The sequence below is a fragment of the Chinchilla lanigera genome, unplaced genomic scaffold (assembly GCF_000276665.1).
Source record: "Chinchilla lanigera isolate Chin_1 unplaced genomic scaffold, ChiLan1.0 scaffold00100, whole genome shotgun sequence".
NCBI lineage: Eukaryota > Metazoa > Chordata > Mammalia > Rodentia > Chinchillidae > Chinchilla > Chinchilla lanigera.
The window spans coordinates 6,818,541-6,841,472 of NW_004955501.1; the positions used below are offsets into that span (position 1 = coordinate 6,818,541).

Genomic DNA, 22,932 nt, shown 5'->3' on the forward strand with positions numbered 1-22,932 from the left:
ACCCTTGTTCCAGTTTTGACTGGTGGTAAATAACTTCAGGTTAATAGAGGGCAAAGTCATAGAATCAGGGCATAAGGCCATACCATGAGATCAGCTCACCCAACTTTTTCAGTAAACAAAGACTTGGCAAGGTCTGCTGACTTACCCAAGGATGCATCACTATTGCTTTATTTCTCTAGTGCAGCCTGACAAAACACCTACAATCCTAGTGACTTACACGAACAATTATTTTATTGTATCTAGTGATTTTGTGGGTCAAAAATTCAGTCAGGGTTCAAGTGGGTCTTTCTTCAATTTATGATCTTGCTAGAAGTCATACTCAGTGGACAGATAAGCTTGTCTGGAAAATGTAGGCTAGCTTTACCCCTTGCCTGGCACATCACATGGCCAAAAGTCTAGCTCAGCTGAGACGATCAGCCAGAGTACCTACATGGTGGTCTGGGGGAGCCACATTTCCTAGAGTATGCCTGGGTTCTCCCAGAAAGAACATCCCAAGAAAACTAGGTAGGAGCTTCATGGCCATTTCTGATATAACATTGGAAATCTTGCAGCATCACTTCAGCTGCCTTTATTGGTTAGGAGCGAGTCATAAGGTCAGCCCAGATTTAGGAGAGTTAGATTCCAGGCCTTGATTGACTGGTAAAGTCATATTGTACAAAAGCATGTGGACAGTGAATGTTGTGGTAGTCATCTTTGGAAAACTCAGTCTGCCACAATATTTTCATGATAAAGCCAGAATAATGGAGTGTAATTATTTTATATCACAAACAGAAAAATATCTTCTAGAGGTTCTCAAAGAGGACCCTATTCTAGCTTTCAGTATTAAACAATTTTATAGCTACTTACATTGTTAGTAGTGGAACATATATATTAATTGAGAAATATATCGTCAAAAAAACTACTATGAGATAAAGTTCATAGTTTTCTATCATGTTTATGAGTATCATGAAAGTAACTGATTTCTACATACATTTAATAATTGCAGCTTGAAAAGGTGGGAAAAGTATGCCATGCCTGCTTCAGACAATAGTATAGATCTGAGTCCCCGGTCCCTTTGCAGGAACTATGGGGAATCTTGTTATCTAAATACCTCAGGTTGAAAGCCACTGCTCTAACCCAGCTGCCTTTTTACCTGAAGCCACATATGTTTACACTCAATGATAACAGTTACAGAAGGATTCCATAAATTGCCTGTCTGAAATATGAGTAAAGATAGATGTTAGCTTGCTCCAAGGATGTGTAGGAAATGTGATGGTGTTGCCATATATTTTAGGGAAAAATGAAGCCACAGAGTAGGAAGGTATGGGTGTGCTCTTAAAGTGGTGTGCAGAACCTTTAGGTCCTTTCAGGGGAGTTCATGAGGTTGAATCTATTGCCATAGTAATACCAAGCAATGGGCTTCTTTCTTCATTGTCACATATTGACAGTGGAGTTTTCCGGAGAGTAAATGACACCTAATAGCACACAGATTAGATGCAGAAGTAGATATGAGAATCCTACTGCCTTCTATTAAGCCAGTCACTAAATTGATTTCCAAAATGTAAAATAGTACCATTCTCACTATTTTTAATCTGGAAAATATGATTATTTTTCATTTAAAATGCTCTTTTTTATTATGTGATGGATTTTTAATATTTTTAATTTCAAAATCTTATCATTCTTATAATGTGGTAATATTACTAGATACAACATATATAAACAAAGAGTCTGGGTGGAGTGTCCTTAATAATTTTTAAGAATGTATAGAAGTACCGAGACCAAAAGTTCAAGAACCACTATTGGAGGTACATCAGGGGATACTACGTACTTTTGCAAACACAATGACTAGGAAATGTCTCCTTCCTTTAGACAGAAGTGTTCATTTTAATTTTCTTTTCCAGTGCTGTTCAGCAGATTAGAGGCCATCTATCCAGGATGGAAATCTGGACTCTGAAATCTGAGAGGCCTTCTTCATTGAGAGCCAGTACATAAAATAGATTAGATTTGTAAGAAATAACTTACTTATCTAAAGTTAATACAATTTACTTAGTTGGAAGAGAGGCTTTTTAACTTCTAAAGCATATCTTTTACATTAGCAGCCACTTAACAATCTAGCAAATACAAATGTGGATATAATAATCTCTTTGGAACATTAAAGCTGACAAGATATTTTTCCTCCTCCCTTTCCTGAGCAGGTATTCACATTGGTGAACTGGAACTGGTTTTCACACTGATGGCTCCACATATGTAATATTTAACCACTAAAGTGAGGCTAGTTTGATGGAGTTGAGTAGAAGTAAGCAAATCTGTCTTCAAAGTGGAGCATGAAAAACTTTTTCTGTAGAAGGCCAGATAGTGAAAATGTTAGGCTTTGCACCCATATGGTCTGGGTCCCTGCAACTCAGCTCTGCCTTTGAAACATGAAAATAGCCATAAATGATGGGGAAGTGAATGGGTTTAACTGTGTTCCAATAAAACTTTATTCACAAAAACAAACAGCAAGCCAGCTCTGTCCAGGTGCCATGGTTTGTTGACCTCTGCTCTAAAGTAATGTAAAATCTCTACCTGCTGTGCTATGATTTTACTCTCTTCAGATATGCCTACATGGGAGCTGTGACCCAATCTGCATTCATAATAGAAAATCATAATTATTGTGTATGTACAATGTGCAGGCATCAGATATCTAATCTGCATTATCTCTAATGTTCATAACCATATTCCCAAAGGTGGGTACTTTTTCTCTTTTACAAATAGAGCATAATGAAGTTAAAAATGTGCCCAAAGTCACTGGATGATAAGCTATGTAGCCTAGATATGATTCTGCATCTTTCAACCAATTTATTCTAAAAGTTAAATATTTTATTTTCCAGACTACTATCCTGGAAATATACTGTTTCCTTTCCTTTTTTTCTCTTTGTTTCTTCCTTTTAAATTGATACATAATATTTGTGTGGATTTATAAAGAATGCATGGATGCAGTGTGTTAGGAAGATTGGGGTAATCAGTATCTTTATCTCCTCAAATATTTATCATTTCTCTTTGTTGGGAATCTTAGGATGCATCTTTTGCACTTATTTTAGGTATATCATAAATCGTGCAGTTTCCCTGCTGTGCTATAGAACACCAGAACTTATTCCTGCTTGGCTGTCAGCTGACTTCTCTCTGTGCCTCTTTCCTCCTGCCCTTTCCCAGTCTCTCCTGACCACTACTCCACCTTCTCACTGGACTAAATGTCTTTCATATTAGGCCATAAGGAAGAGTAATGTCTCCAGGATATGAAAGAATGTCACCATAGCAAAACTTCAGTAAAATGCCCAATTCATTGATCTTTATTGCTCTGCACTGTCCCAAAGGCCATTTTAATGTTGATGGCCAAGCAAAGGAAACCAAAAATTCCAAATTAAAGTGACCATACAATTAGACCTAGAGTTGTTCTTTTGAAGCTGCAAATATCTGAATGTATACCTGATGTATCTGAGCTGCTTCTAGAAACCAGATGCCTCCTTAACAGTAATTATCCCTGAGATTTATGTAGTTCTATACAAAGTGTCTTCCTGCATTCTGTCTTCTAACAGTCGTAGCAGCCAGAGTTTCTGAGCTTTAAGCATGCGTGCCAACTCACATGCATCCGCCCCTCTGTCTCTCCTCCACCACCGTAAGACAGAGAGTGACATTCTTCTCACTCACAGACAATAAACTCAGACTTAGAGAAATGAAACTCTCCTACCCAAGACCACTCAGACTGTAGGCAGTGGCTTTGGGATTTGAAAGCATATCTAAAGTTCATGTGCTACCTGTTAGATTTGCAGTTATTTGAAGGCAGAGACTCCATTTGGTCATGTGTTTGATTTATTCTGTGCCCTCCAGACAGCAACTCCATGCCAACCCTACCTTACAAGGAATACAAAATAAAATAAAGCATTTAAATGTAATACCAAATGAAAGGAATAGTGTACTAAACTGCACACAGAGCATAACTACATACACATACTTTTTTTTTTTTTTTTTGAGACAGGGTATTGCTATGCAGTTCAGGCTGGCCTTGAACTCACTTTTTGCCCAGGCTGGCCTCGAACTCACAGCAATCCTCCTGCCTCAGCCTCCCAAGTGCTGGGATTATAGGTATGCACCACCACACCCAGCTATACACACATATTTTGAAAGGAAAAAAGGAAAGAAAATTATATCTAGATTCCAGAAGAAGATTGTAGAAAATGTTCATGGAATTATAAGTAGAGTTATGGTTTATTTTTTTCTTCTCATTTTTGTCATCTTTGTATTTTTTATATTTTCTATTTTTAAATAAAAATGATGATAGCAAAATTTTAAATTACCAATAAAAAATGGAGCAGAAATTGATAGAGTGCTTCCACTGTGGTCAGCAGTTTCTGAGTGTAACTCATAACCCCATTCCCTGAGGGACTGATGATCTATTTAAGGAGGCAAAGCCAGAGCTAGTAAGAAGGAGCCCCAGGGCACACGGGAACAAGCTAACGTGGCCCACATCCACCAGGGAAGGAAGGAGAGATGGTGGCTCCAGTCTTTCTAAGACGAGTGTAGGAACAGAAGGACGCCTGAAGGGCAGATGTCTTGCTAAATGTGTAGCAGAAAGAATCAGCTGGAAGTGCATGTAGGAAAAAATGGGCCCTCTGCAGAAGAGATGAGGTCTGCGGGGTGCTTGTGATGAAAGCTGGCCTTGTGGGTTTTTGAGAACATGAAGGTGTGATAATCCAGTACTTTTAGAAGTAGAGCAGCAAGGTATATTCAAGACTCTGGGTGTTGGCGAAGCATTGTGTTTGGTTCCTGACTGAGTAGGGAGAGAATTATTCCCACCTCTCATCTCCCTTCTGTGTGGTGAATGCTACAGAGTTTCTAGTCTTAACTACAGAGCTGATCATGTTATCTTTCCGCTCAAAATCCTCAAGTGGTCCCCTGCTTCCGCAGTAAACACTGTAACAGTATGTCCTACAATCTAGATGCTATGAAGATGCTAAGGAAGTAGTGGGGATATAAATGAACATGCAATACAGTTCCTCTTCTCTGAGACTTTATAATCTACTGGGCAAAAATCAAACGTACGAGAAGGATGTCAATAGACGCTGCTTTCAGTAATGAAGCTCCTGGTTGTTTTACATCATTCTCCCACCAAAACTGACTATAAGCACTAGAAAACACACATATCTGACAGTCCTAAGTCAGTCAGATCTGAGGGCCAGGAAACTGAGGAAGAGAGAGCTGTGGAAGCTCTTCCAACGTTCTGGATGGATTTCCCACCCAAGGTTGATTTCTGAAATGACATGGATAGAGAGGCTGGGATGTCTCCCAGAAAATAGCTAGAAAGAAACTGAGAAGCTCTGCAAAAGTCTGAGTGCTTTCTGCCCCAGGTGGGGTGGGCAGAGTTCCAGGTACTTAAGACAGGTAGGGTGCTTCAGAGAAGGGAAGCATTTCAACATCCAAGGCGTTTACCCTCCCCTGACACTCACAGATTAGCAAACAGCAGTGCGGAGGTAGCTGAAGGAAAGCCTGGAGCCAAGAGATGATGAAGACAGAGCAAGCCCTAGAGAGTCTCCCAAATTTAACTGATGCTGAGGGCTGGCCAAAGAGGAGCAGCCCTCATGAATGCCGAGGCTTTCAGTTAGAGCGCTCTGAAGATGAACCCAAGGACCAAAAGAATAGACTGGGCTTTTTATTAAAGGCTTCTGAACAAATCCAGGGTCCGAAAAGCTTAATCCTGATTGGGTTTAGGGGACTCCCCCGGCCACCAACAATGTTTTGCTAAAAGCTAGAGACTCATCTAAAACTTATATAACCTTTGTTACATGGTATTTATTTCATTAAAACTTAACAAGAAGCAAAACCAAGAAACAGATAATAGAAACAGATCCATAAGTGGTCTAGATACTATAGTGTCTAGATATAGATCAGATATAAGCTCCATACCGTGTCTTTTTAATTAGTACATATTTGCAGTACATAGCGTTCATGTTCCTATGTGGAGCTGTCACATGTACATAACACAGCTTAATTCCTTGTTTCATCCCCTTTCCCTCCCCTCCCTCCCTCTCCTCCCATTCCTTGATCCTTTGCCCTTGAGAAACATCTCCTTCCCTACTTCCTGTTATCTTTTCTTTGCCCCTTATTTATAATTTCAGCTTCTCATATAAGAGAAACTATGTGATATTCAAGCTTGTGTGTCTGATTTATTGCACTTAACACTGTGGTCTCCAGGTGCATCCATTTCCTACAAATGACTCAAGTTTACCTTTATGGCAGAATAGGGCTCCCTTGTGTATAAATACTACATTTTTTTAGCCAGTCATCGGTTGATGGACTTAAAAGGTTTAAAACCTCAGACATTTTCAGAGACCTGGATTTTAAACTGATGTTTGAAGAATGCTTTGGAGTTTCACAGTTAGAACCGCCTTATTCCACACAAGGATGAGGCACAGGGACGAAGCACAAAGGAAGAAGGAACGGTGTGTATGATGCAGGGCAATGAAAGGGGAGCACAGGTTGACCTGGGCCCATGTTCAGGAGGAGAGGAGGAGCTGGCCTCTGTCCATGACAGAAAGCCAAGGTCGGGTACTGTTGTGTTGATTAAATCTCCCCAGCTGATCAGGTCGAGATCAAATGCAGAAGAAAAAAAACTTACTTCTATTTATCTGTTTAGGATTTCTTCAGTAAATCTGATCCATTTCTGGAAATTTTTCGCATGAACGATGATGCAACTCAGCAGCTTGTGCACCGAACAGAGGTAAGAAGATTCATGTTAGCTGCTCCCGTGATTATAAACTGACCTGTTTTGTGAGACACTTTGTCTTTGTAAAAATTTTATTCATTCATTCATTCATTCATTCATTTATTCATTCATTCATTCATTGTGGTAGTGGGGATTGAACCCAGGGCTTTTGTATTGAACTATATTCCCAGACATTTTTTTAAAAAATCATTTTTTAAAATTTTGAGCTAGAGTCTCGCTAAGTTGTCCAGTCTGGGCTCAGAGTTGTGATCCTCTTGCTTCAGCCTCCCAACTGGTGCAATTACTGATGTGCCACCACACCCAGCTTTTCACTTTGTATTTCTTAATATTTGTAGATATGAATTGAGGCCTGGAGTCTTTGTTGTCCACAAGACAACTGCCTTCCCTTTCAGGATTTTTATTCTCAGTTCATGTATTTGAAGAAAACATCCTTCTCTAACTCCAAATTTCCATTGCTAACCTTCAACACAGATGGCCAACAGTTTATTAATGATAGCAATAGAAACACCAGGTAACAATTAATGGCATTAAGATAATGCTTAAGCATCATACTAAGTCCCTTGTGTGCATTATTTTAATTACTTCCCACCACAATCCTGTGATAGGATTATTATTATCCCCCTATCCTTACAGAAGAAGAAACTGAAAAGTTATTTTGCAGGTCTCTTCTCACAGTTAGCAAAGCGTGGGGCTGAGGTTTACAGTGAGGTTGTTTGACTCTGAAAGTCCCTGTAACGTTGGAAGCCAGTCTGCTCCCCAGGGAAAGTACACCCACTGGACCGACGTCTCATCTGTAAACCACCCCAGTACAATAGGCGTTTGGTCGGGATGTCTCCCCTCACCTTCCTCTTCCTTCTCCAGCCGGCTTCAAGCTGTGCATCTTCCCATACTTGCCCCTGCTGCTCACTTTGTCACGTGCGCATTCAGCAACCAGCCCCAGTCTTCACATTCTTATTTCACATACAAGCCAGTCCCAGAGGGGTTCTGCAGTGCACTACTAAGGAGGAAATGCAATAGTTGTGCTGGAATCACTTGGGGCTGAGGGTGGAGCTCGTGGTGTGTATTTCCCAGGGGTGAAGAAAGGAGAAGCTCCCGTGAATTTTCAGGGGATAACAGTGTTAATCCACACTGCAAATCCAGTTCTACTTTCATTCAGCAACACAGTTGCAGCTATTGTTAGGGAAACTTTTCTTGCCATCCTTAGGAAAGACCAGAATTAAATAGTCTTGGGTGGGCTAGTTGTGGATATCATCTGACATGTGATTGGCACCTAATAACATGTGTTTAATAAAATGAATGAATGGAATTGAGTTCAAATAATATGTCTTCTACATTATACATTATAATTCTCTGGAACTCAACACCTGGGGAGTAAATTGAAATTCTACTAGCTTTATTACCTTGAGCAGCCCCAATATAGCCACCACCAAATACAGCCTCTTTTATACTTACAGAGTCTTTGGTGTAGTAAATTTCTGGGGGAAGTAACTAAATCTTGAGAAGAAGCTACAGTAGTATTCATGCATACTTTTGCTGCAGTCTAAGCAGGGGCTTTAATTGGGGAGAAAGGATATCAGTAACATATTTTTGGACTTCTCTCACAAGATTTTCTATTTCCTTACTCCTGACAGCATTCCTCTTATTATTAGTATTTAATTCTGTCTTGGTTACTTTTCTGTCACTGCTGAGGTAAAATACCTGATATCCAGAACTAAGGAAGGAAAGGCTTTTGTAGCTTGCAGTGTGTGGAGGTTTCAGTCTGTAATCAGCTGGCTCCAAGACAGGGTGGCATGGGGAGGGGCAACAGCTCAAGGTGGCAGAAAACACCAAAGCAATAAGAGCAAAAAGGGGGGTGGGGAGCAAGTCTCTTTTCCTCCCTTATATTGTACACAGGCTCTCCACCCTTACACTCACACGCTGTCTGTGCCCTCCTCTTTCTCAAGCTCAGGATGTTTACAAAGTGAGGACCTTGGCCCCCTGCTGAGTCACTTAGTTAAGCTCCTAAACTTCTCAAGTTCACACAATGTGTCAAGCATTACAGCACTGATAAGTTCTCCTATTCCCCAAAGACTCTAGAACTTTATCCCTTACTCCAATGTGGAAGGGCTCCTAGAGTTTCATAAGAAATGTTGATTGTAAAGTTTTCCAGTCAGTCAAGCAACATAACATTGATATTTTTCAGTAGCACAAACACAGGCACACATGTACATGTACATGCATAAACACATAGTTTAAGTTTCAGAGGAAATTGATAGTTGAAGTTTTGATCAGCTATTGAGTTTTTCCAAACTGTTCCCATCATACTTCTTTACTTTTTTAGCATTTCCATAAGAGGTGAGGAATTAAAATTAACCCAAGCACTTTCCTCTCCTCTTCCTCCTCACTATCACTTTGACCATTTTTGAGGTATCAGAAGACAAGGAAAAGTCACAGAGAAACATATCTCTCTCTATTTTAGCACAATAAATAAATTTAATAATACATCGATGGTTTCATAGGTAATTCATGGTTATATTAATGAGTTCAGTGGAGAGGGAATTACTCATAAAATCATTATGTGTCACAGTTCATGTCTGCGGCATGACCCAGAGAATGAGCAATTACTCAGAGTCAATGTCCAATTCAAACTCCAAAAAGGCCCAGAGGGACTGCCCTTACCTGAGAACTCTCAGTGTGTCTCATAAACATAGCCCCATACTAAAGCTGCTGTGGCTTCTTGATAGAACCAGGAAGCAAGGGTAAAGGAAAAAAGAAGGATGTCTGTGCAGGAATTCATGTAGGGGATGGAAGAAGGACAGAGGAAGTCAGGGTGGTCTGTTACATGACTGAATTTAGGGCCAGTCTAAGTGATGATGATTGGAAGGAGAGGGCCAGAGCATTCGTTCCTTAAGGCAATGTTTTTTTTTAAAGAGACAAAGAAAAAAAGAGAGACATAAAAATGATACAGATAGGAGCTGGGGATTTAGCTCAGCAGCACAGTGCTTGCCTGGCAAGTGCAAGGTCATGAGTTCGATTTCTGGTACCAGAAGAAAAAAAAAATGATTCAGAATTTCAAAATAAGATGATAGGAAATTAACAATGGTTATTATATTGCATATTGCTATCTTCAAAATAGTTGCTCAGGTAACCAGGTACAGGTATGTAAGACTGATCAAATACTATAAGCATCAACAGTTCCTTTCAATGAACTAATGGAAATTAGTAGTACCATTATCTTAGCTATCTTGTGTATATGTACACACCTTTTTTTCCTTCCTTCTTTTCTCTTTTTTAAATTTTATTTTTTATTTTAAAGATAAAAGAAAGAAAACATTAACAGACACACAGATTTTACAAAATAACATAAAAACAATACAAGCAATACATATTTTCAGACAAGATGATAGGAAATTAACAATGGTGGCTGTATTACATATTGATATGTTCAAATTGGTTACTCAGATAAACAAATGTAGGCATGTAAGATCGATCAAGCAATTACACATTAACTGTTCCTTTCAATAAAGTAATACAAATCAGTAGTACAACTCTCTTAGCTATCCTGTTTATACCTGTATACATATTTTTCCCTTCTTTCTTTCTTTTCTCTTTTCCCTCATCCCAGTTGCTCCCCTCCTCAAGCAATTTCCTTCCCCTTCACAATATTCATTGCACCCCATGGTCTTCTTTTCTCTTTCCCCCTATCTCAGTTGTTCTTTCCTCTTGAGCAGTTTCTTTCCCTTTCAGAACATCTATTGTACCTTTTGGATCTTATTTACTTTTTCAGTTGCTTACACTAGGGAGACAATACAGTGTTCTTCTAGAAACCTCTACTTAGAATCTGATATGACTCAAGGTCACACATTGCCAAATATCATCCTGTTCTTTAGCAGTAGAAGTGTCCTTCCTCATCCTCCACCCTTGCCAAGACTCTTTGCCTCTGACAACTCTGAGGGAAGGAAATTTATGTCTGACAGAGCTGGGCTAGTGGTCCTTTTTCAGTAGTGGCCAGAGGGCTCCTCGCCTCTTAAGCTCCAGTCCTTTTGGTATGGAAGAGGTCATCCTCAGTGTCTACATACTAGACAGCATTGCTGTCATTGGTAAGACAGGCAGTGACCACGAATTTCTGCCCATAATAACCTGTGTAGTGGGTACCTTAAAAGCTTTACTCCTTTGCAACCTGTTCTCAGCAATTGTCCTTTTCATAAGCATCACAGTGGCTTCTCAAACAGTTTTTATGCTGCAATTTGAAAATGTCAAGCATCTCCTCCCCCCTTCACCACTTGTCTCTTTCTTTTCCCAGGTTGTGATGAATAACTTAAGCCCAGCCTGGAAATCATTCAAAGTATCTGTAAATTCTCTATGCAGTGGAGATCCAGACCGCCGGCTGAAGGTCAGAAATCTATACCCAAAAAAAGTGATTTTAAAAATATATTTAACCCTCCTCTTTCTCCTCACAAATGTTGGCAAACCCACAACATTCTATAGCATTTATTCAACTGCTCACTTTTCGGCATCTTCATGAAGAAAGACGGGTGATTTTTTTCTGCATGAGCCATTGAGTCTCACGCAAAAGCCTGAAATAAATCCTAACTGTGTATGTCAAGAAACATTTATGGCTTCTCAGAAGCAAAAGTGTGGCAATAACTTCAGGATATAAATGTGAGTTATTAAAAGGGAAATACTTCTGTATCAATTATCTATTGTTGCATAACTTGCTACCCCAACATTTAGTAGCTTAAAGCAGCAACTGTTGATCTAGCCTGTGATTCTGTGCATCTAAGTAGTCCTTAGGTTGGTCTTGCTTGGACTCCTGCAGACACTCATGGTCAGCAGCCTCATGAGCAGAGCGGTTCTTCTTTTAGGGGTGACTGCTATCATCTGGAGTGACTGAGGTGGTTGGACCAGACATTGGACTAGATTCCACCCTCGATGGGAGGAGCTATGAAGCACTGTGGCCATTTTTTCGAAATCCCACAAATGCTTTTGAATAATGTGGGTATCTAGAAATTGGAAGAAAATGTGCACTTGGAGGGTTGGAAATCACCAACGGAAGACAGTGGTGGCATGCTAGAAGCAGTCTCCAGGAGATGTTCCCTATACTCCATGGTCTGGCCCTCCCTCTGCCTTGTAAACCTGGAGGTTCCATGTTGCTGATACCCTAGAATTGATCCCGCAAATTCAGGATGACTAAGTAACTCACTGGAGACCAGTGCCTCTAAACCGAAAGGCTAACTGATTATTATGAAGTGAGGAACATGCCTAGCAGACAGACTCGGCAGCCACATTAGCTTCACCAGGACATTTGGTTCTGGGTAAACAGTAGGGGAGACAAATGTCAGGAGGTGACTATTAGAGCCTGAGAGCAGCACCGGGGATGCTGGGTCACTGAGAAGTCAATGCTTTAAATGCTGAAACTTGGGGCACCCCCACTAGTGTGGGGATAATTGTCCATCAGGCAAAGTGAGCACTCATGTTGACCTTTCAGTGCATCTATGCCCCTGAAAGTGTGAGATGGGCACTGATGTTTGTCTTTGTAACATTTCCCTCACTCCTTTCACCCCACAGACCTTTTTAGGATGATAAAGTTCTTGTGAGTTGTCAGTGTTGTCAGATTAGAATTCCATCTGGTTGGTTTGACATACCCTCTTTAACGTGACTGTGTGTATCTTTGCTTACACCCATTCTGCATGGACTTTGTGATGGAACTCTCAGTGGGTGAGGTCACACAAGGTCACCTCCTCGGAAATTTAAAAGCCATGTGCGTGGAGGTAACCTTGTGTGAGGAATGAGCCCAGGACTCAAAGAAGCAGCTTCCTTTTCCTTCTTGGAGCCCAGCGGTCACTGTGTGCACTAATCCTGGCCCACTTTGTGGTGGAACACGCATGTTCTTGAGCAGCGGGTCAGACATCCTTAGAGTCCCTAAGAGCCAAGGTGTTTCAGGTCTTGACCCCTGCTGGAAACTCTTTTCTGACAAATCAGAATTTCTGCTTGTTTAGACCTTCAAGTGGAAGTGTCTGTGCAAGACAGCCAAGAGCTACTGCTTCAGGCTCAGTGTGGCCATGATCACTGGGACTCTGAGCGATCTTCCCAGGGAGAAAAATGATGCACTTTGGCCGGGAATAAAGTAATACTTCCTTTAGCCATAGATCGTTTTTGTTGTAAGGGAGTTACTCTATGGCTAGGGAAGAAGGTTGTCTGCAATCAAATGAATAAGAGTGCTGAAAAGGAGTTCTCTGCAGCCTCTGTAGGAACAAGTGACAGTGAAAGGGATGGGTCAGAGGGCGGATCCTGTGTTGAAAAATAAAAAAGTGAAGGCCCTGTGTTCAATCACTAGTACCAAAACAAAACAAAAGAAAACATTGTTAAGTTTTCATAAGGTCCTCTTCTCCAACAGGAAATGTTCCATATGGGCCGGCAGCAGCTCTGTCCACATGGGTGTTACTCTTTCCCAGTGTTCCCACCCAAGAAAATTAGAAAGTGAAGTTTGTGAAAGCCCCATCTTCTCAATAAGCCTTCACATCTTTCATTTTCATGTATCTAAGATCTCCATAAAAACCAAGATTAATATATAACTCACTTTGGGGGTTTATTTATTTATTTCATGGGAAAAGTAAGGCAATGGTTCAATGACTTCTTTCAAAATTGACATTTAACTTATTTATTATGGAAATGTTCAAACATGGGTAAAAGTGAAAAGAAGACGTGATGGCCCTGTACCCATCACACAGCTTCAGCAGTAACGAATCACAGCTGACTTCATATCACTCCCTCTCCAGGCACCATTTTCCCAGTCCTTTCCACTGTTAGATGGTTCTGCACAAATCCAGGCCAAGCGGACACATCCAGTAATCACAGTAAGCACAGTGCCAGGGCCCACAATTCTTGCAGGAGTGTACAAACATGTTTTAATTTATCTTGAGACTAGAAGCGAAAAATTAACTTTTAAGATTGAATGAAATGTTTTACATTTTTTCTTAAATCAGGAAACAATGACATTTTTAGAGCCCATGAGAATCTGTTATGGTGGGAGAAACCGAAGAAGGGAAACGTGGGTGGGGCCAACAGAAGTAATACTGTGGCTGTGTCACACACACTGTCTCTTCTCCTGGTTTCGGCATGCATTGCTGATGGACAGAGAAGCTTTAAATAAACATAACCATGAAGTTGTTATCATACTAAGCATATTAACTGTGCATCGTATATCCTCTTTTGAAAATCAAATATTCTGCCATTATTCATATTAGCCTGATTCTCTCCTTTATTAGCAATTGTTTTTGTTTGTGTTTGTCTTACTTTTTATTTTCATTAGTTTTTTATTTTATCAGTACCTGTTTGCAGTATACCATGAACACCTTCACTGTGGGTAGTTGGTACACGTACGTGACACATCTCATTTCTTTCTACATCCCCTCCTTTTCTTCCCCTTCCTCTTTTACTCCCCTTTCCATTTACTGAAGATCTGTCTCCATAGTTCCTATTCTGTGTCTTTTTTTTCACTCTTTGATTTGTTTATACTTTGAGTTTCTCATGTAAGAGAAACCATATGATCTTTAAGCTTGTGTGTCTGATTTATTTTTCTTGACATTATGGATTAGGTTGTAAATAAGGCCCTAGGATTACATTTGAATGAGTTGCCTGAAGTGTTTTTCATTGGTTGGTTGTCTCTTCCTCTTTTTCCTTAATAATAAAAAATTTTTTAAAAGGTGGTTTCATCTTGTTGCATCATTCCATCTCCTTTATATGAATAATTGGGACTTGATGAGATTCAGGGTCTGTTTTTAGGCAACAATGTCCTTAGAATTATTAACAGTGCATGGAATTTTTATATGAGTGTTTCAATCTATTTTATTTATTATTATTCTTTTGAAATATTTGACTGTTATAGCCTGTATCTAGATGTCCCCTACAAACCCTCATGCAGTCATAGGTGGGGCTTTTCAGAGGTAGGTGAACCTAGGGTGTGTGATGTATTGCTGGGACTGATTCATGGTATGATGCTAAGATTAAGGCTACCCTGCTCTGGCAGGTAGCCTGGATAAAATATAAGGGACAGAAAGAGGGTCATTATTGGTCTCTTGTTGCCTTGCTGCTTGCTGCCTTTTACCTGCCATGAACTGTTTCTCCTTTTCAGTCTCCCTCTGCCATGTCACCCGGTTTAGAAGCAGCCAACTATGAACTGAAACCTCTATAAACCATAAGCCAAATAAACCTTTTCTCCTTTAACCTTGGGTGTTGGGTATTTTGTCTCAGGACAAAGAAAAGTAACAATTGGTCAAGACAGTGACCAATGAAAATCCCTTCAAATTGCCTCTTGAGTTCCTTTGACGTAAACCTAGTACAGTAGTGTTTAATAATTTCCTTGCTTTCTGGAATGAGTTTTTGTGATTCATCAATTTTGAAATTCATTTCCTCCAAAATATATATCTTTCTATGGATAGTGAGTTATGTTTTAGTGTCTCCTAAAATCTTTCCTCCCTGTTGTTAAAACTCCAACCTATACAATTGTGAGATTCATTTTCTTCATTTTGTTTTCAGATTTTAGGAATTTTTCTTCAAATTCAATTTTTATAATTACATAAAATGTTTACATAGTTCCAAAGATAAAGTTTTTTTTAAATGTATATTTAGAAAAGTTAGCTTTTATTTCTGTTTCTTCCACTTTTTGCCCTTTTCTTATAAGTAGCTATCTTTAGTATGGTTCAGTATTTGGTAGAGATGGCTCCTTCCACTTCTGGATTTCTTGTCTTTAAGACTTTTCCTGGATGTTTTGCCTGTCTGTTACTTCCATTTTGCCTTATAAACAACTTATCTAGTACCAGAAAAAAGTATTTGTATTTTGTACTGGTGGAATTTGTGTTAAGATTGCTTTAAATTCATGAATTAAACAGAATTTCCTCTGTGGAATACTGTCTTACTACCCTAGAACATGGCACGTCTTTCCATTCATCCCAGCCTCCTGTTGTGTTTTCAAGAGTACTGAATGATTTTCTCTTGCAGATTTGGAACATCTAAAATGTATGTCCTGTTATCTTGTTTCTTTCTTTCTTTCTTTTGCTACTGTAAATGCAACTTCCATTATACCTTCTGTATATATAAAGGCTATAAAATTTTGTTTTCTTAAACTGCTACCACTGAGCTCTTATATTGTTTATAGTATTTTTTCTATTAATTCTGAGGGTTTTCCAAACATATCACCTGAAAACAAGGATAATTTTTTTCCCTTTTCTAACTCCTGTGGCTCTAATTGCTTCTCTTCTCTTGTAGAATGAGTGAATACACCCAACACAGTGTTAACTGGTAGTGCACATAGAAGACATGCATGTTTTATTCATTAGTGTTGTGGAAAATTCTATAGTGACGGAGATTAGTTTTTTTAAAATAACTCTGAAGTTGTCAGAAACTCAGTGCTTTCTCAGTCATGTCTCCCGAGCCTGAAATTCCTGTGACATTAGACACACTTGAATACATTAAATATTGAGAGAAGATTCTTATTTGCCATGGAAACCCTAGACAGAACGCCTCAACATACTAGCGTGTCATCTGAACTACATCGAAGTTACTGTACAACTTCCTGTGTAGATTTAGGGTTATACTTAATTTAGTGATTTAATGAAATTAGATATGATTGTCAACTTACTTGATGAGCCACTAAGGAAAAAAGATGCTTTCAACAAAACTGTAACAGAGTGCTTTCTTATTAATGTGTCCTAAGAAAATGTGTTCCTCTTAGATTCAATGAAGTACGTATTAATCATTTCCCTTGATTTTTTTAAATTGCCATATTGTTACTACTTAATGTACACATTTTAGGCAGCAATGCTGTGCTAAGAACAGATTCTCCATTCAGAAGACTTAGAAGAGAGTGAGAGGTCCCAATCAACACGCACTTATCAACGCCCTGAGTGCCAGTTACTGAGGAAAGTGCTGTGCCAGAACAGCACCAGCCGGCACCAGCTCAGCACTCTGAGACCAGTTAGTCCTATACAATAAAGAGCCACTTTCTCCCTCTTTGCTCGTATCCAGACCACTTAGGTAGCTTGAAAACCCTTACACAGAGCCCACCGGGCATCCTTGCATAGGGTGGATAGAGGGTACTTGCTCTGAAGAGGGGACTGAAATGTAGGGACAAGTTGTTTCTGTGTCCACTCACTCCCATCCCTTAGGCAGGAGAGGGGTCCAAGTGATTAATTGGGGCCATAGTGGGGCGGGCCAATAAGAAAAGAAAGTAACAGAAGGGAAAGAGAAGCAGCTAGCTCCCTAGATCCAAAGTAGAGATGAGTAAAACCAGGAGCCCATGAAGGAATGAGAGCTGGTCCAAACACAAGTCTAAAGCAGCCAACAAATGGCTTTGTCACACACAACTCATCTTGCCTGTCCTTTTTGCCTTCCCCCTTGGGCTGCCATGAATGATTAATTTAAAATAGTCATATTCACAAGGTGACTTCTGATGCTCCTAAATTTGGACTCCTGCCCAATCAGAAAAGTGCTGTATTGAATCAGAATGGTAGGCCGGGGGCCCTGAAATCGCCATTTTAACAACTCTCATCTACAGTGTTGTTGCAGGCTGATGTCCAGCACACAGTGAGAAATATCGTCCTCTTAAGAATTCTGCAAGCCTAGCTAACTTGCTACTGGTACCGCCCTCAGGTAGTTCAGCACGCTTCCTGCCTATATATGCATACGCTCTGTTCTTGGCCCTATGTAAAATGCATAGCATTTGTCCTTTAATTACATTCAGCTATCTGTGTCCTCCCCTTCTCATGTGTGACCGAGCCATCTTGAATAGAATTGTATCTTCTCCACAACTTCATTGTTTTGCATTGGACTTGAAACCAGATTGACACTCACCGGCCAGATGAATTTGACTCCTTGAGTATGTTCTTAAAGTTTGCCTTAGCCATTTGCTTTATTTGCTTGCAACTTGTAACTCTTGAATACCTATGTGCTTATTATTTTGTTTTCAATCCTTTAGGCTTAGTTGGAGATTTGTTATCTTCCTCTTTCATGCTGATTTTCTCTAACCTTCTAACTCTTACTGCTTAGAGAGGAAGAAATCCCACTCGAGTTCTAAACCCCAGGTCTCAGTCTTTGACAATGGCCCTAATGTAACACCGTAATGTCCCAAGTCCACTTAAGTGAATGGCACCCCTGTGCCCACAAGTGATCAATCCTGCCTCATGGAAGAGCAGTGAGCATCTTGTAGAGCGTTAAATTAGGCAGAAATCAAGACACCTTCTGAATTAGGAGAAAAATGTTCTATTCATTGTAATAATCCTTTTTCATTAATATTTTTTCCTTATTTTACAGATGAGGAATTGAAAGCTCTGTTTTAGAAAATTGCTTAAGATTACACAGCAAAGTTAGCACAGTCATAGTTGAAACCCAGGTCTCTCATGCTCCACTGTCTCGTTCTGAACTATTAAAAGGTAGCTAATATTTGCTGAGCACTCACCAGGTACTAGGAATGGTGCTGAACACTTAATTTTTTTTAGTGAACCCTATACTTATCCTAGGTTAAACAATCTTGCGATAGCAAATACTCCCCCAATAACAGAAGTTTATCTCTTGCTTACATGACAGTCAAAGGCAAAACTTTCAAGTCAATGTCCACCTCTCCTCTCCACTTCTCCTAGCGTTTCCATACTTTAGGGCTCATTTAAATTCATATCCAGGAGATACAGGAAAAAACCATTTAGAAAGATCTCTCTAGTTACTTTAGCTAAAAATAGCTGTTGGTGTTGCTGCCTATATTCCAGGGACTAGAGCTCAGTCACACAGCCACGCAGAGCTGCAGGGGAAACTGGAGAAGGTGGTCCAGTTGGATGACTAGAAAAAAAAAAAAAAACCACATTTTTTTGTGTGAAAATCTAGCAGACTCTTCCATAGGAGAACTCTTCCTTGTAAATAGCAAAATAACCAAAGGTTCCTTCCCATGGGAAAATAAACAGTAGGAGAGCCTGTTAGGCAAAAGCTTCAGCATGACAGTAAAAGGCTTGGAGTTACGCTCTTGGGTTATCTCCAGATTGTGCATAATTTTCTTAACAGGCTCAAGTAGCCCCTGAGGCTCACATAGGTCTGAAATTTCTGCCTCTCCTCTAACACCTTCTTCTCATCTCTATGTGGCTGGAACATTCTTAACCTTCAGATGTCAGCTAAAAACTCAGCCACTCAGAGACGTCTTCCAGATCTCATTCATACTTGCATTTCTCCAGCTACTCTCTGTCTCATCACCCTATCAATCTCCCTCATCGTGTTACACATCTGCAGTAATCATCTTGTTCCTTTGCTTACCTGTTTATGGTTTGCCCACTCCACTAAAATCTGTGTCAAGGTCCAAGGGAAAGAAACTGACCTATCTCATTCATATCTACTTCCTCAGCCTCCAAAACAGTGCTTGGCACATATGTAGCTGTTTCTTAACAAGTATTTGCTTAATGGATGAAGCAACATCCCTGCTCGGGTTTGCTATTTGGTCTGCCCTTTTAAAGGCCTGTACTCTATTCTTCATTCATTCTTACCCTTACACATGTTGACCTACTTATTAGGTTAATATTTCTATCACTTCACTTTTGATCTGGGACATTTCCTAAATTCATTATAAAAATTTTCTTTCACTGTTGTTATGCCTTGGAGAACACCTTGCTGCAGTGGAATTTATCCTATCCTCTCCCAACAGTCTTTCTCCTCAAGTTTCAGCGTATTTTTCCTCCACCAGCCCCAGGGTACGAAAAGGAAAGGAAAGAAAGGGAAGGGTCTGGATTGGGAGGAAGAGCACTGCTTTGGGGTGAGGGGCCAGCAGGAAAGTCACAGGAAGAAACAGTATCTTGGCCATGGCTGGCTCTCACTGCTTAGGTTTTTGGAAGACAGGAGGGCCTACGCTGCTCTCTGAAAATGAATGGGAAAAAAACAGCCTTGTGGATTTTCCAAATGTCAGATTCCTCTCATTTCACTGCCATACTTCCTGTGTTAGTTCTTCACTTCCTTTGAACAGTCTCTGAAACAGCAAAGACTAAGTCTAAGGCTAAGAATGATGAATCCTGGCTTACCTTTAAGCCATGAAGTTTTCAGTGGAATAAGCCAGAAGCGGAAGGCAGGGTGAGCCAAAGAGGTTTCAAGTGCGTCCTGAAGTGAGTGAAGAAAGAAAGGGCTCTCCTCTGGATTGTGATACTCGGAACTTTCTCTACAGCTTGTCTCCCACACCCAGCCTTTTTCCTGGCAATTAAACTTCTCCTCAATGTTATTGTTGCTGACCACCCAGCATGCCTGCTTGCACTGACATCTGAAACACTTCATGGCAGCTATCCCGTGAAAGAATAAATTCTCTAAGTGGACTTGTCATGAAACATTACCTCCAGCTCATCTGCCCTGCACACCGGCTGGCTCTTTTCATAAACTCTCTTACAATTCTCTAACCCTACTCCTTCTATTAAGGAAATCTACCTTTGAGAGCACACAGTGTCCCAAAGCACAACAGACCTCCAGAAGAGGTTAGCATGCAACCCAGAAAGATGCGGTCAGATTTTAGCAACATCAGATCACCTGGTGAGCCTATTAAAATACAGATTCTTGAACGCCAACCCTAGGTCTGGGTTGGGGCTGAGAATTTGCATTTTTAACAAGTTCCCAAAGACTGCTGAGCCTGCTGGTCTAGTTCATATGTAAGGAATTAATAATATAAAAGAAATAGTCAAGAGAAAACCGCAACAGCATGCTTCCTTCGATTCACCCATCTCCACCTTAAAACTTCTTTGTATCTGTACACACTCTCTCTTCTCAAAACTAATGTTCATCTGCCCTCTTAACTCCAGCTCTTCATGTCGTTCGCAGGCTCTTTCCTAGCTAATCATTGACACAAGTATTTCAGTCCTAGAGGAAGCTCTGTAGTCATCTCTCAATCAGGTCTTCTCAACCTGAGCACTACTGCTGTTATGAGCTGGATAATTATTTGCAGGTGCAGGGGCTCTGATAGCTAAAGATGTTTAGCAGTGTCCCTGTGTATACAGGACATTTGGTAAGCTTCTACCTATTTCTTTTGAGTAGTGTCCCCTAATCGTTACAACCAAAACAATCGTTACTACCAAGCATCCCCAAGGAGCTGCAGTCAGCCTTTGGTTTAGAACTACATTCTACTCAGTTGTACCTTTAATTGCTCTTTCTTTGATGGATTTTAGTGGTGAAAATTTATTGCATCCCTTCCTGAATTTTATCCAACTGAGATGTAAAGGCATAACTCAGAAGACTGGCCTTCAAAATATAATTTGCTTGCTCCTACACTTGGCCCTTGGTGCATAGGTAGGAAAGCTTCTCCTGGGATATTTTTGGGTTGTGATTAATAATATGTGAAGAAGCCTATAGTTAATCTTAGGCTGGGAAGAAAAGATTTGTATAAATACCAAATGGAATTGCAGTCACATAACTAAGACAGTTGTTCTCAACCTTGGATACGTAATAAAACTACCTGGGGAGCTTTAAAAAATACTGATTTCTAGACCCCACCTCAGAGTAACTAAGTGGAATTATTAGATAAAGGACCAAAGTATCAAATTGTTTTAAAAGCTACTGAGCTAATTCTAAGATGCAGTCAGACTCAAAGACAAGTGCTGAATTCAATAACAGAAAATCTAATTCCTTGTTGGGATCACTCACTCATTCATTCACTTATTATGGTGCTAGGTATATAACCCAGGACCTTGAGCATACTAGGTAAGCACCCCTGAGCTATATCCTCAGCCCTTCTCCATTTCTTATAAGACATAGGGTCTTATTGTATTGCCTAGGCTGGCCTCAAACTCACAACTCTCCTGACTCAGCTGCCTGAGTAGCTGGGACTAGAAGCATGCACCACCACACACCACTTCCACATGCAAATATTTAGGTGTATTTATAAGACAACCAACACACTGTGCTACCAGATCTCCCAGTGAATGTTCCAAGACTTTTTCAAGCAACTACTCCTCAGAATTCTGCTGATGTATAAGTTGCACAAACTTATTAGAAAGAATAAAAAATGTTTGTAGTCTTCATAGTAGGCTCCCAGGGAGCACATATTATGTAAGTTAGGTCCTGGGAGCTTTGTGCAAAGGCCTAGAAGTTTGTAATTAACGGGCCCAGTGCTGCAGCATTTCACTATGTTGAGGGAAAAGCCTAGGGAAGGGTAAGAGATAGCAAAGCTAATGAGGTCAGCAGAACCTGTGGGCCAGGCTGAGGAGTTCTGATTTTCACCCCAAGGGCAGTGAGAGGCCCTGAAGGTTCTATGCAGAACAATGATGTAGTGCTTGAATTCTGGGATCAGTGCTGTGTGTGGTTTGTAGAACTTGGATAGAATGTGGGAAAGGCTGAACTAAGAGATTGGTTCTGAAGTCATAGCAGGAGGAGTTGTTTACCAGGCAAGGATGACTAGAACATGGTGCCAGATTAACTACTGAACAAAGAGAGAGGAAGAGAAAAACCTGGCGAATTTCTTAATGAATTAGCCCCCGGTTCTGGCTGGGTTGCACGGATGGAAAATGATGCCATCCTGTAAGATGAGACCTCTGAAAAAGCAGAGGCTTGAGGTGTGAAAAATGAGCTCAGTTTTGTACTTGCTGAGTTTAAGCTGTTTGCAGACAACACCGTGGGCAGTTAGCTGAGGACTGGCACTGCAAGTCCCATAGCCAAGGAAGCCACTCTGTCCTGGGCAAACCAGCAATTAGATGATGTGGCAGTTGACCACATGAGTTTAACTTCCAGATGAGAGAGATTAGTTGGAGCATTAATGTATAAGAGTCAGTAAATAGATAAGAAATATGCATGTGAATACACATGTAATGTTTACATGTGTATGACTGGAGGAAAACACAACAAAACAATAATTGTATACACTGAATACATCACAAGCTGATTTATTTTTTAGAATTTTAAAATTTTTTGACCTTAATAATGTGTGACATTTTCAACTAGGGAAGTGAAAAACACTTATTTAAAATTCACACTCATTTTTAATATACATGTCAATTTGTTATATTTGCTTAGACCTTTTTAGTTCCTGTTTAGAAATAATTACTATTTTTAAACTCCCAGTGGCTTTTCCTGGTGATAGACAAGAATATTCTATTCTTCTACAGTAACAGTATACAAAGTTAGGAAAAGACTATGAATCAGTTGGGCTTATCACCTCTTATATTCCAGTGTCTACATAGGCGTAAAGTGACCTGACAATAGAATGCTGGAAC

At 40.1% G+C, this 22,932-nt stretch overlaps 1 protein-coding gene across 2 annotated transcripts in view; it reads left to right on the forward strand.

The window, feature by feature from the left end:
- Cpne4 (copine IV) overlaps positions 1-22,932 on the forward strand; it is a 467,949-nt gene that overhangs the window by 344,872 nt on the left and 100,145 nt on the right. For both annotated transcript variants that reach the window (XM_013505812.1, XM_005406839.2), the window contains exons 6-7: positions 6,650-6,733; positions 11,022-11,111. In XM_013505812.1, the coding sequence (XP_013361266.1) occupies positions 6,650-6,733; positions 11,022-11,111 (174 nt within the window). The remainder of the gene's footprint in view (positions 1-6,649; positions 6,734-11,021; positions 11,112-22,932) is intronic.